The 12,698-nt window shown below is 39.3% G+C and overlaps 1 protein-coding gene across 4 annotated transcripts; it reads right to left on the reverse strand.

Annotated features, from left to right (window-relative positions):
• Positions 1 to 30: 30 nt before the first annotated feature.
• Positions 31 to 11,377, reverse strand: LOC143907371 (uncharacterized). Of its 4 annotated transcripts, none has more exons than XM_077424116.1 (4): positions 10,689 to 11,377; positions 10,445 to 10,581; positions 8,032 to 9,712; positions 31 to 7,933 (listed from the first exon to the last, which is right to left on the reverse strand). In XM_077424116.1, exons 3-4 carry the CDS (start codon positions 9,710 to 9,712, stop codon positions 3,174 to 3,176), a joined length of 6,441 nt encoding a protein of 2,146 aa, XP_077280242.1. In that variant the 5' UTR covers positions 10,445 to 10,581; positions 10,689 to 11,377; the 3' UTR covers positions 31 to 3,173. The 4 variants fall into 4 exon arrangements, with proteins under 4 accessions (XP_077280242.1, XP_077280243.1, XP_077280241.1 ...); XM_077424117.1 differs by having other exon boundaries at positions 10,417 to 10,581; XM_077424115.1 differs by having other exon boundaries at positions 10,399 to 10,581.
• Between the last annotated feature and the right edge of the window lie 1,321 nt (positions 11,378 to 12,698).

The raw sequence follows: 12,698 nt of genomic DNA on the forward strand, positions 1-12,698 counted from the left end.
CTCACCCATATTTTCGTCTTTTGATATAAATTGGTACAATGCTCTCAGATGCGGTGAGAAGGCTGTCAAAATTTTACGTGCCAAATTTTACGCGTCCTATCATAATTTTGTCAGAATCTTGTACCAACGAGCCCTGGTCTTCCCTAACATCAGCTCTTCTTTCTTGTTTTTCTTCTTATTACTAAGTTTCCATACAATTAATTTTTGTTTCGCCCATGAGAAAAAAAAAAGTCTACAAATAATCTCAAATAAATAAAGATAGGCATTAAGAGTGAGAAACATTACACGAATTATTCTGACACTCATCAATTATATGCTTTTTGTGTCATATAGAATCAGAATTTATTCGCATAAAATGTCTTAAAATTATCTTAAAAACATTCAAAATTTCAAAGCAATATATCATAATACTTTCTGGGACAGATATAGAAATGTGATTAACGCGTTTTATTAAAAATAAAGATGATTTCATTCGATGAATAAATCTCGAATATTACCAAGTTCAATGAGTCTAACAGCGTTATAATTTCGGTATCAGAAAATATTCAGTGATATATTGTTCAACTTTAATCTTGCAATGAGACGGCAACGCGAGTTGCCGTTACACAACAATGGATTTCCGGAAATCTCGAGTTCTAATATTCGATAAATGTCTATTTACAAGTATGCAGTACAAAGTTTTACAATATTATGTAAATGTGTATGTACACATGTGGCAAAAAAGTATTCGGGTTCTCTTAAATTTTTACTTAATAATTTTACTTTATGTTTTTGCTAGAGATGTGAAAGAATCCTTATCGAGATAGGAATACATGTATATTGCATGTATATTGCATTGATTAAACACTTTCGATTAAAATAAGCTTGATGTAAAGATAATATAGTTATAATATAAACGGAAATTTTTAATCAAAGTTCCATAGTGTCTTAGTTATGTTTTAATGAATTATTATCTTTCAATAAAGGTAAAACCAATCGAAAGCTCACAATTCAACGCGGTATACATTCCTCTTGACAAGAATCCTACAATATCTCTCTTAAAACATGTTCAGGACAATTAAAGGAATACGAATACTTTTGTGAATCACTGCATTGCTCCAAGATAGACGCTATAGATACATTCGGTCACACTCGCAATCATCTCTCTTTCGCTTCGTAAATATAGGAATTTGCAACAGTATGCGTTCGCAGGAGTGCGTAATATGTACTTCTTACAACTACAAAATTTTTAACATCTCAATAATACCAAAATCTCGAGTTGAAAAACTCCGTATCAACGATACAAATAACGTAAATTGTTTATTATTTTCACCAATGCTATACAAATGATAATAACCTGAAATAAAGCTGGTAATCTAGACTCTAGAGTAACTAGAATAAATAATTAGGCTCTATATCAGAACTCGTCAATTGTTTTATATCAATCATATATTTTATTTTCGTTATTTTGTTCGCTTTACAAAATCGCGATTGACAAGAAAATCGTCTGCGAAGAATATGTCATTAAAATTAAGAGCTAATCTTTTATAGACATACGCAACGTGACGGACAAATAATATCATGTACAATACTGCTGTTACAATGTAAAGTACAAATTTCAAAAAGATAATTACTTTAAATATCCTTGATATATAATTACTTTACTTCTTCCATACTCTATCTTGGAGAGTATACAAACGTTAATGTATTAAAAAGAATGAAAGTGTACTCATTATTAACTGAAACGTTAATGGGCAAATGGACAAGTATTGAAATTGACTTTTCTTTAGCGAAAAACTTAATGCAAGATCAACATTTGGTGCAACGTTTCAATCGATAATGGATTAATAGCCTTGACGATTGCAAAATATTAAAATAGTTCGCAATAAAAAATATATATAAATGTAAAGAAGTGATAAATACAGTGTCGGCAAAGAAAAATTTAGTTAATGTAAACAAACATTTATTTATATTTATCACACTGCTAAATTTCGTATTGTAAATACCTTCCTGAAATTTCGTTGTCTTCAAATTTTATATTACAGACATTTTAAATAATGTATCAAATCTATAAATCTCTCAAATGAAAATCTTAATAGTACTGAAATTGTTCACATAATAACAACAGCATTAACAAATCGCGATAATGTATTGATATTAATTATAATGTGTTTTCTAATGACGTATCTCTTCTAAGTATATATAGTAGATACATACAAAGTATTATTTTGGAGTAATAAAATCTCTCGTTAAGGAATCAAAGAAAAGGCGAAGCGATTGATTCTTTGTTTTAAATAGAATCAACTGCGAAATGCTATTTCATTATAAAAATTCATTCACTTATTCTTCAGTAGAAGTACGTGCAATCGCTAGAGACGTATGTTCCGTTATTCGTTCGAACCACTTCTCGAAATACATATCCGGTATTATTTTGTGCTAATTTCGTACTCATATACAAACGTTATTGTTAACAGGTTGCTGTACAAGAAAAGAATATCAACCATTTAAAATTGATTTAGATACTAATTTTAGTCTTTGTATTTCCGAGAATACTCTTCAATTGTTGCACTTGATGCGAACGGTATTCCTGACATACAGGTACTAAGAATAGTTTGGTCATTCTTTTAGCAATTTAACTATCTGGTAACATAAAATTATTTTGCAAAGTATACTCTGCTGGTGAATGAACACTTGTATACAGCACCGATACAATAAGAGATATTTTAATTTTTGTAGAAAATACAAATCATGATTGTGGCACATGTTAAATAATCGTTTACAATATAAATTAATATCTATATCTTCTATAAATTTAAATTGTTGGTATTTTATCTTCTTTAATGACATACGAAATCCTCGCAATTTATGATTAAGTAGCAACTAATTATAACGATAAATTGTATCGTTTAATCAACTTAGACAAATATAAATGATTATATATCGTTTCTAGATGTGCTGAAAAGATTGGTCAGAATATCTCCTATTCAGACAAAAATGCATTTATATACATCATTAGCGGAACAAGAGCTCATAAAAACTATACTTCGATTGCATTCAATCAGAATCACGCAATCAAAATGTCAATTAAAATGGTATAGAATTTCTCTTTATCGGTTAGTGACTGTAAGTGTTCCTAAACTTCAGCGTCTTTTTTTGTGCCGAGGATGTAAAGAAATATGAATGTCACTGACGGTTTACGCTTGAGGTACATAAGCAACGCCGTTGTAATGGCTGCGGGCTTCGTGCTTCGGCGAATGCTCATGTAACGTGAATTCTTGCACCGAGCCGCACTCGAAGCCTGGACAGTACAAACAGACGTAGCGATCCGGATTTTTCGAGGTCTGGTGCATTGTGTTCACGGGAACAAGCATAACATTATCCGAGCTCGTTGGTATCATGTTGCTCGGTGACAATAGGTAAGACTGGCCCTCCTTGGATATTACGTATTGCATAACGTTATTACCAATATTCATTTGCTGTTGCTGCTGTTGCAACGGTTGTTGCGGTTGCATTTGCAATTGTTGTGTTTGTTGCTGCTGTTGCAATTGTTGCAGTTGCTGCGATTGTTGTAGTGATTGTTGCTGTTGCTGCTGCTGTAACTGTTGTTGCAGTTGCTGCTGCTGCTGCTGTAACTGGTATTGCAGATGCTGCTCCACCTGTTGTCGCAATTGTTGCTGTTGTCGTAGTTGCTGCGGTAGTTGTTGCTGTTGTATCTGTTGCAGCTGTGATTGCTGCAGCTGTTTTTGAAATTGCTGCTGCTGAGGCTGTTGTTGCAATTGTGGCTGTTGTTGCACTTGTAGTAACTGTTGAAAGTGTTGCGGCTGTTGTTGCAGTTGCTGCGGCTGTTGCTGTTGTGGATATGGTGGCGGAGGAGGCCTGGGTGTTTGATAAGCAGTTTGTAAGAACGGTTTAATTGCTACGGTGCCAGTACTCTGTTGCTGTTGAGTAAGTTGAGTTGATTTTTTTAATGGATGGCTGACATGAGCCGGCAAGTTTTGATGATAAGCTGTCTTCTGCGAGCTATGCGGCGTAGCACCGACATTGTTCAATGGACGCGTCGCTTCACGAGGTAGCGTCTCTTTCGGTTTTGATACATCTGCAATCGTGTTAGACTTGACCGAATTCAGTGGCTTCACACCGATCACTTGGTATTGTCGAGAGTTGGTGGTATCAATTACTCGGATGGGTGTACTCGGACGCACGCTGCTGGATGGAGGCACGTTGGCGGTCGACGCTACAGAAGGAACGGGACATTCCTGGGTCGATGTCGTAGGCACGGATACCACGGGATTAATCGGTTTCGCCGGCCGGGCTTGCGCGTTATCGGATGAAGAAGTTTGACCATCTTGCTTGCCTTGGCGAGCCAACTGCATGTTGTGTATATGTGTACATACCGGCACATGTCCTCTCAATTTGAGCCGGGATTCGAACGACATACCGCACAACCGGCAGAAGTGATTATTTGTGAGTTCCGCCAAGGACTTGACGCGCAAGAAGGACTTTGGCACGGAGCTCATGGCGTTCTTCGGCAACAATTCTTTCGAAGAATTCGCGTCTGAGTGATCTACACAATTCTCGAGAGTCTTATTTGCATCAGATATCTTGTCATCCTTTGAATTACTCACATTTGTGTTCAGCTGCGTGTTCGCGGATTCCCTCGGAGTTATTACGCTATGTCGGGCATTTGAATTCGCACTTATACTCACGTCGTTCGAGGTTGATGCGACGGCTGAATCCGCGTCGTTGGAACATTGTATTTGCTCATCAGTAACAGCAGAATTAGATGTTGATTTCGCGTTCTTTTGCGTATTCGGACGCTTAATGGAAGGCGTGCTGTCGATATTTCTCGAAACCGAACTCTCTTCACTTTCCGACAACACTATCGTTAGGTCCTCTTCCTCATCAGAATCATCATCACAATTTCTCAAATTGCTGTTGTTACTTCGTCTCGACTGCGTGACTGCGACATTGGGCGAAGGAACTTGTACCGGAACCTGCGAAACCTTCTTGGTTGCTTGTAATTCTTTATTGGAGCCTACTGATAATTCTGGCGATATTACCGCCTCTTGTGCGGGTCGATTCCCAAACAAGATTTTCTCCAGCACTGATTGAGTCAGCTCATCTATTTCGCGTGATTTGCCGTTCACAGTCTTCTCAACGTTGAGATCGTTGTTGAAACAAGTCAAATCCATATAAGGTAAATCATCTCCAGCAGCGTCTTTTTGCGGATTCGTGGAGTTCAGGTTACTGATATCGCGATAGACTACCTCGCAAGTGATCGGCATCTGTTGCATCTCGTTGTTGCTCCTGTGCACGCTCTCATGCCTCTGAAACAGATCGATACTATTGTAATGATTACGGCAGCGGGAGCATATATAGTCCTCCTGCAGCGCAGCATGAGTCTGCCAATGTTCCTCGAAGCTCTGCAAAGATTGCCACATGGTTGTGCACACTTTGCAGATATATACTTTCGTTACGGCGGTGACAGCCACGCAAGTATAGTGCAGATGCACATCCCGTTTCTGCGTATGCTCCAATGAGTGCACTTCAAAAGACATCCTGCTGTAAAACGTCTTGTTGCAGAATCCGCATATCAGCATAATTGGTATTTTAGTGAATGTGATCGAGTTCGATGATCCACTACGAGGATCGGCAGACGTGGTAGTGGCGTTTGGACAGATCATCTTGTGCGATTTCAGAGCCTGCAATGTCATGAAGGGTATTCTACAATCTTGGCACACATAATCGGCTATCTGCATATAATCCTCTGTCAACTGGTCATTGTCGTTGTCCGTCGACCGAAACTTAATAAGTTTCGAGCCGATGAAGGAAGGCCTCGGAAACGAAAGACGACTAGCCAGGAAGAACGGGTTCTTCGCGTGATTCTGGAAATGGTTGGTGAAGAGCTGTCCGAGACCATAAAAGATCACCCTGCATATGTTGCACCAAAAAGTCGCCGTGCTTGCGCGATAGAGCCGAGAATGCATCACCAAGTGAATGCCCAGCTCCTGGACAGAGTTCAGTGTCTGCTGACAGTTGACACAGAGCAACGTGGACTTCCTACCGTTCCGTCGGTTCTTGTTACAGAGCGTGCCTTCCGCAGAACGCTGCGCACAGTGCGCCTCGAAGCATTCGAAGCGTCGAAACAGCGTCTGGCAAATGGTGCACAACAAAACTATCTCGATCTGAACCGGTGATTCGTTGCTCGTCTTGGGCCTGTGGCATCCGCAGATGGTGAAGGACTTCGAAAATTGTTCCGAAGACGATTCAGCGACACACGTTCTTACTTTCTCCGCAATTTGTACATTCTTCGCTACAGGTGCCGACTGTCTTTGTGAGTCTCGTTCTACAGTGTTTGCCGCCGACACATTCGAAGCATCGCTTCTTCCCTTAGTTGCATCGGGCTGTGTTACTCTTGAAGCAACAGGATTCTCCGCGCTTGATTTGTTTGTATTTTCTGATCTCTTCTCTTGACCATTGACACCGTTTTTGGCTACTTCGACCTCTTCCATAACTGCTTCTACCAAATTTTCTCCTATGTCGTCGACCTGATCGTTATTCTCGTTAGACTCTTGCGAAGTAGCATTTTCTCCTACATCATCGACCTGATCGTTATTCTCGTTAGACTCTTGCGAAGTAGCAATCTTAATCTTTTTAATCGTCGTGTACATACTCTTGAGATCGTGGGCCATATGCTTAAACGTATGCCGAAACAATTGATAAGAGGTATCAAAGACCTGCAAACAAATCGTGCATTTCCGTCTTATTCTAGAGTTCCTCGAACGATTCAATTTCACATTCTTGGATCTTAAACTTTTCGCCCTATTTGACGAATCCAGTTTCAGATTGGACTTTGACTTAGTCGTTAATTTAGCCTTAGTTTTCTTAAGTGGCATCTTAGAACGTTCGTGGTGCGTTTTGACGACTCTCGGTGATAACGAGGAAGAAGAGGACGAGATTTCCATGTCAGAATCAACAATAGATTTATCCGATTGATGCGAACTACCTTCTCCATTAACAGAAGAACATTGCTCTTGCGATGTCGACGGTTTCGACCTTTCCAAATTTTGACTGTTCTTACTCACGACTGTTTTGTCTAACATCGAGGCTTCCTCAGATGTCGATGCATTGCTAGATGCCCACCCAGCTCTACATGTATTATGAAAATTGGTGATCAACATGTGTTTCACCAACTGTTCCCGATTCTCGAACAACTCGTTGCACACGGTACATTTGTATGTCTGGTCCCTTCTGCGTAGTGGCCGTTCAACGCCGTGCATGTCTGGGATTATCGATTTTACAGACATATCCAAAAGAATTCTTGATCCAAACTTGATCGTTTTCTGATGAGATTTCCGTGTCGTGTTTGATATCTTCTTGCTCGAATTTAAGAAAGCGTCTGATATAGCAACGTCTACCTCTTTTGCGTTTTTACATGGACTTTTAGAAACAGTGTTTTCCTTAGATTGAGTAAAGTCGCTATTGGAGATGTTCTTTTCAACATTTGGAAGATTCTTACTGCTGACTGATGACTTGGGCTTAGATGTGTTACACTTCGTCGGCTTTGCTGAGGCTTCTGTTTGTTTCTTCGGCGAAGCGAGTTTTCTAGGAGATCTGACCAGTGTACTGTGTTTTGGGGAAGACGAGGTAGATGTGGAAGGCAAAGTGAAAACACTCTCACATCTCGCAACCACCGATTTCTTCGGCGAGTTTCGCGAAATAAGGGGTGTTTGTGACGTTGACGTTGACTGCGCAAAAGTGGTTTTCTTTTGCGGTTTTTCCGAGGTCGTCACTACGCGAAATGCATTTCGCCATATTTCTAAACGCTTCTGTGATGAAGGACCACTCTTCTCGGACGTCCCTGATGATGAAGAAGATTTACTCGAATTTTGGATGACCTTTCGATGGATCTTGAACGGCACATCTTCATCGCTGTTTTGTACGGTTTGAACGTCTGGAACAAAAAATTGGAATTAACAAAATCGTATTAAACAAATTATTATAAAAAAAAAATAATAAAATTAAGTAAGATTACTTTGAAGAGAATTGTACCTTTTATTGAACTTTTTTCTGTAAACCGTGATTTAAATATTTCGTTCGTACTTTGTCTTCTGGACAAAGTAGGACTTGTATTATTATCTTCTGCGGTATTTTCTGCGTCTATTGGTATTCTCTGCGTACTTCTCTTTTGTAAGTGCGCGGGTCTATACGTCTTTGACCTACGAGTTTCATGTTGGCTATTATAATTTATCACAAAGGTCATATATTCCTTAGTTAAACGATCGACCTCGATCGCCGAATATCTGCCATCCTTGGAAGAACATAAAGTATCCAGATCTATCATTAGAACTCTAGGCTTCCTGAACAATTTATATTTCTTCCTTATCTTATTCCACCTTGACTTTAGCGCAAGGCGTCTTTCAACGTTCCTAGATAATGGAAAATCCTTAGAAATAGGAGGCTCTTTTGTTTCCAACAAACCGTCTTCTCGCGGCAAAATTAATTTATCTTGAGATTCTAAAGTTACCAAATTTTGTACTAGCTCCAGTCGGTCCAATTGTTGTTTTTCTACTGGTTCAGATGCGGTAATATCTAAAGGCTTCGTTTTGATCTCTCGCCACTTTATAACATCCTCATCTTCCATTTCTTCCAATTTTGTTAAAATAACCCGAGCCGATTTAACCTGTATATCCGTTTCTTTTTTATCAATCTTTTCAAGAGACAAATGAGATTTACTCCGGTTATTTTCTTTGTTATCTTTATTATTATTATCAATCGCTTCCGCATTACTTACAGATATATCTTTATTATCAGATTCATTCAATGATATTCTTCGACGTCTTTTTTTTAAAGGCATCTCTTCAATTTCACTGTCAGATGAAGTATACTTTCTTTTAAATTTCCATTCATCCAACTGGTTTCCCTTAACTCTTTTGGCCATAAATTTCAATTTTGAATGAATCAGTCTTTTCGTCGCGTTTGCACTATTTGAAGACGAACACTCAGACAGATAGGATGTGTTGCTGTGCAAACTCGGCTCTGCGTTCTCGCTATTTGGCGACAACAAAAATGAAGGAGTGGTATTTTTCACAATGGTTCCATCATCAAACATTTTGCCACTTTTCCGATGAAATTCGTAAGGTAAAGTACGTGCGCATACATAAGTTTTAGCGGCATACGAGTCTTCTTCTTCTTCTTCTTCCTCTAGTTCTTTCTGCGCTTGACTCGTCGATGAAATGAAACTTTTATTAGTCTCGCTTTGTGCATCTTGCTCGTTCTCCTGATCTCCTTCGGATAATACTTCTACATCATACGAATCGTTCAAGGGTGTATTTTCTTCATTTTCTCTATCTTTCGACAGTATCGATATATCTTCGGTGGTAGTAGATTCCATCTTTTGGAATTGTAGAGATCTCGAAGGTATAAAAAAAGAGAATTTTTTTCGTTTTTCGTTTTTCTCAGACCTCCCTTTTGTCCAAACCTGTCCAAATTTCCATAAAAAACGTCTTTTCTTTTTAGCTAAATGCAAATGTGTCTGCAGCTCTTTCTCTATCTTTGCATCTGGTAAACGCGTAAGCTTCACCGAAATATTTTTTGTCGTCACATTATTGGAATCTCTCTCTAGGGTTGAATCCAGCGTTAAATCCTTTGCTTGCTGCGTCAAGTTCAAACTCGTGTTCGTTGAAGTACTACAACTCGGTGTCGCATCAAACAGTTCCTCGTCGGAGTCCATCTGTAATATGTTTAGCGTGGATTATAAGTCTTCTTAAAATACGCATTATATCTTGCAGAAAAAAGTGTAATAGTAATCAAACTGTTTTCTCTAAAATCACTAAACATGGCAATTTTTATCAAACATGGAATTTTGCTCTTTACGGACATAACGGACGGAACATTGTCTTCGGACATTTTGAAAGAGGCAAAAGAAGACCCTTCCCAGCTTAAATGTAAATAAAGTTACGATATTCACCGCTAGTACTACAAATCTATAGTGTAACATATATCGGAACGCTGCCTGTATTATTGCATTAGTTAACCTATATTCAAAGTCTACTTACAAACTTGGTTAAAATATTTTCTTAGTGTTAATGACCTTCGGTCTGAATTTACAACCCAGATTAATCAATCTATTAAATACTTATAAGCAGGATTGGAATGCGTAGCTAGAAATACAACTAAGCAATTGGCATAAAAACAATCAACACCTTATAATCTTATTTTGTAAAAGCAAATCACCACCATTGCTACCTTCCGTCACATCTTTCATCACAACTCTAACTACGCAAAAACCACAAAAAAATGTCGGCCAATTTTGTTACATTAAAAGGGATACATTTAAAACTTTTTTGTTCCATGTAAGAAACGTAGAAAAATCCAGCTCACTACTTCCAAGGGTTAAAAAATCGTATTGTTATTTACTTGCAGCTTTCTCATAACCTAAAATGTGATTGGTATCTCGACGTACTGAAGAAAACCGACTCGAAACTCGCCGAGGGATCCATTCGCCGCCGATGAGTCCTGCATTATTTCTGCGCGTTAACTTATATATTGACACATACTGACTCTTCTCGATAAATCACCCAATCGTTCTATTCACTCAAACTGGAACAGAATATAGCGCGCGAACGCAAGAGGCACAAGAAAAGCATAAATTGAAGGAGAAAATGGAGAGTAAAAACTAAGAAAAACAGGCCGTTGTCTTTACTCACTTGTTCGAGCTGCTCGTCGACGTACAGATCATACAGGTTAGCCGATCGTAGCGGCTTTTTCTCGCGCGCTCCAAGACACAAGACACAATGCGGCAATGCGGATGCGGAGCCCACTACCCACTACTCCCACTTCGCGCCTCCGCGTCGTCTGGTCGAGATCTCGAGGCTCGAGCGCGGCGCGAAGCTTTCCCAGCAGACGTCGACGACGATATTTAGACCTCTCCTCGCGCGCAGCTCAGGTTAGGTTAGGTTAGGTTAGACCGCGATGACGACACGTGGTGCGTCGCAAGTGGCAAAGTGAGCCGAATACTTAGCCGAAGTGAGTTTTCTCGATACGTTGACCGTTGAGACCTCCTTGGATTTCGATCGCCTCGAATCCACCGCTCGCTCGCGACTTCTCAATTCGAAGCCTTGTCTCGTCCTCGTCGCGAATCCGTTCGTTCGTTGTTCGTCTTGTCGTTTGTCGCGTGACTCCCACGTGTTCGTCGCTCTCGTCTCGCGCCGACCCGCCGACGATCGATCGTGTATCGTGAATGTCAAGTTGACGCACGTCGCCGGAAAGTCATGGTTCTTCGGTTTCTTACACCGTTCTTCCTTGGCACGGGAAGTCGAGGGTCGAGGTCGGAATACGCAACAGGAAGGCACAAATCACCCCGGCGCGACTGGACTTTCTTTGTGTATGCGTCATGCGTAGCACGTAGCACGTGAAGCACGTCATCGGTCACGTGATCATTTTTACAGTGGCGCAACGCAGGGCGCTTTTTAGTAGCGTTTTTTCTTGGCTGCACTATTGCCCACTAGTGCAACACTAGTGCAACATTAATGCAACGCTATTGGGTAGTGCAGGGCAGTGCAGGGCGATAGTGCAGCCAAGAAAAAACGCTATCGGTCCTGCTCGTCATGATGCCCCGAGGCGAAGCCGAGGCGCAGGACCGAAAATTCAACTTTCGGCCCTTGTAGTGTAATATACTATTCTGTAATATTCGACGTTTATATGTTTTTTGTAGACATTTAAAGCAATAATTATTGTTGAAAAATAAACTCGTTTATATTTGTCGCGTTTCAAGTTTTCGCATCCTCAACAATATACGAAATACATTAAGTGCCATGTTGAATACATACACGTATTAAAATCGCTATATATAAATACTAACAGAATATTTATTAATTTTGTAAAAATTCAAACGAACAAATGTACCGAAATTGATAAAATCCTAATTTTTCTCTCCACATATTTCATATATTTCATCTGAAACAGATTTTTGGATAGAATCTTTCGAACAAAATAAAAAACTTGCAGATATATAAATATTAGAAAACCTTGGAAGATGCAAATTTCTTTTTGCGTATCCAAAACGAAGATTCATGAATAACGAACAAAAGTGAGCTTATGCATCCGGTATACTCCGGATATCATTTCTTTTTCACGACGCCGCCGATATCATTTATTTTGTTGAGATACGTACGCTACTGCGTGTTAAAGAACGCGCGCGCGTTACTGCGCATACGCGAGATTTTCCTCGCTCTTGTGTTGTCGCCTACGTCGCGCGCGTAATTTGCCATAATATTATAATATATACTGATAAAGAAACTAACATTAAACAATTGATAAAACCGTCGGAAAACGAATTGATGAAGCCCGTGATGCATTCTTGACTTCTTCTTCGACCCGCACCCTTATATTTTAAATCAAAAGTAGCAATAAAAAAATTAAATTTAAAAACTATTTTAAAACGGAGTAATAATTTTAACTTTTTGTATTCGTGCATCCTGTGATAACACAGCATTAAATACGTCGAATTGTAAAAAAAAATCTTTTGAGAATGTTCGAGATTACGAGTTCCATTATTTATGTATTTATAACTTAAAAATTAGCAGCGCTAGACTCAACAAAAATATCGCGGCAATCTTATCAATTCTTTTCTCTGTGTTTTTATATATCATTGCGAACTCGAGTCGTTCTCGGAACTTCGTCGGCACAGCCTTTTCGGCGATCAATATTTAGACGAG

Source organism: Temnothorax americanus, unplaced genomic scaffold (assembly GCF_048541705.1).
Source record: "Temnothorax americanus isolate GAGA-0224 unplaced genomic scaffold, ASM4854170v1 Scaffold8, whole genome shotgun sequence".
In the NCBI taxonomy this organism is placed as follows: Eukaryota; Metazoa; Arthropoda; class Insecta; order Hymenoptera; family Formicidae; genus Temnothorax; species Temnothorax americanus.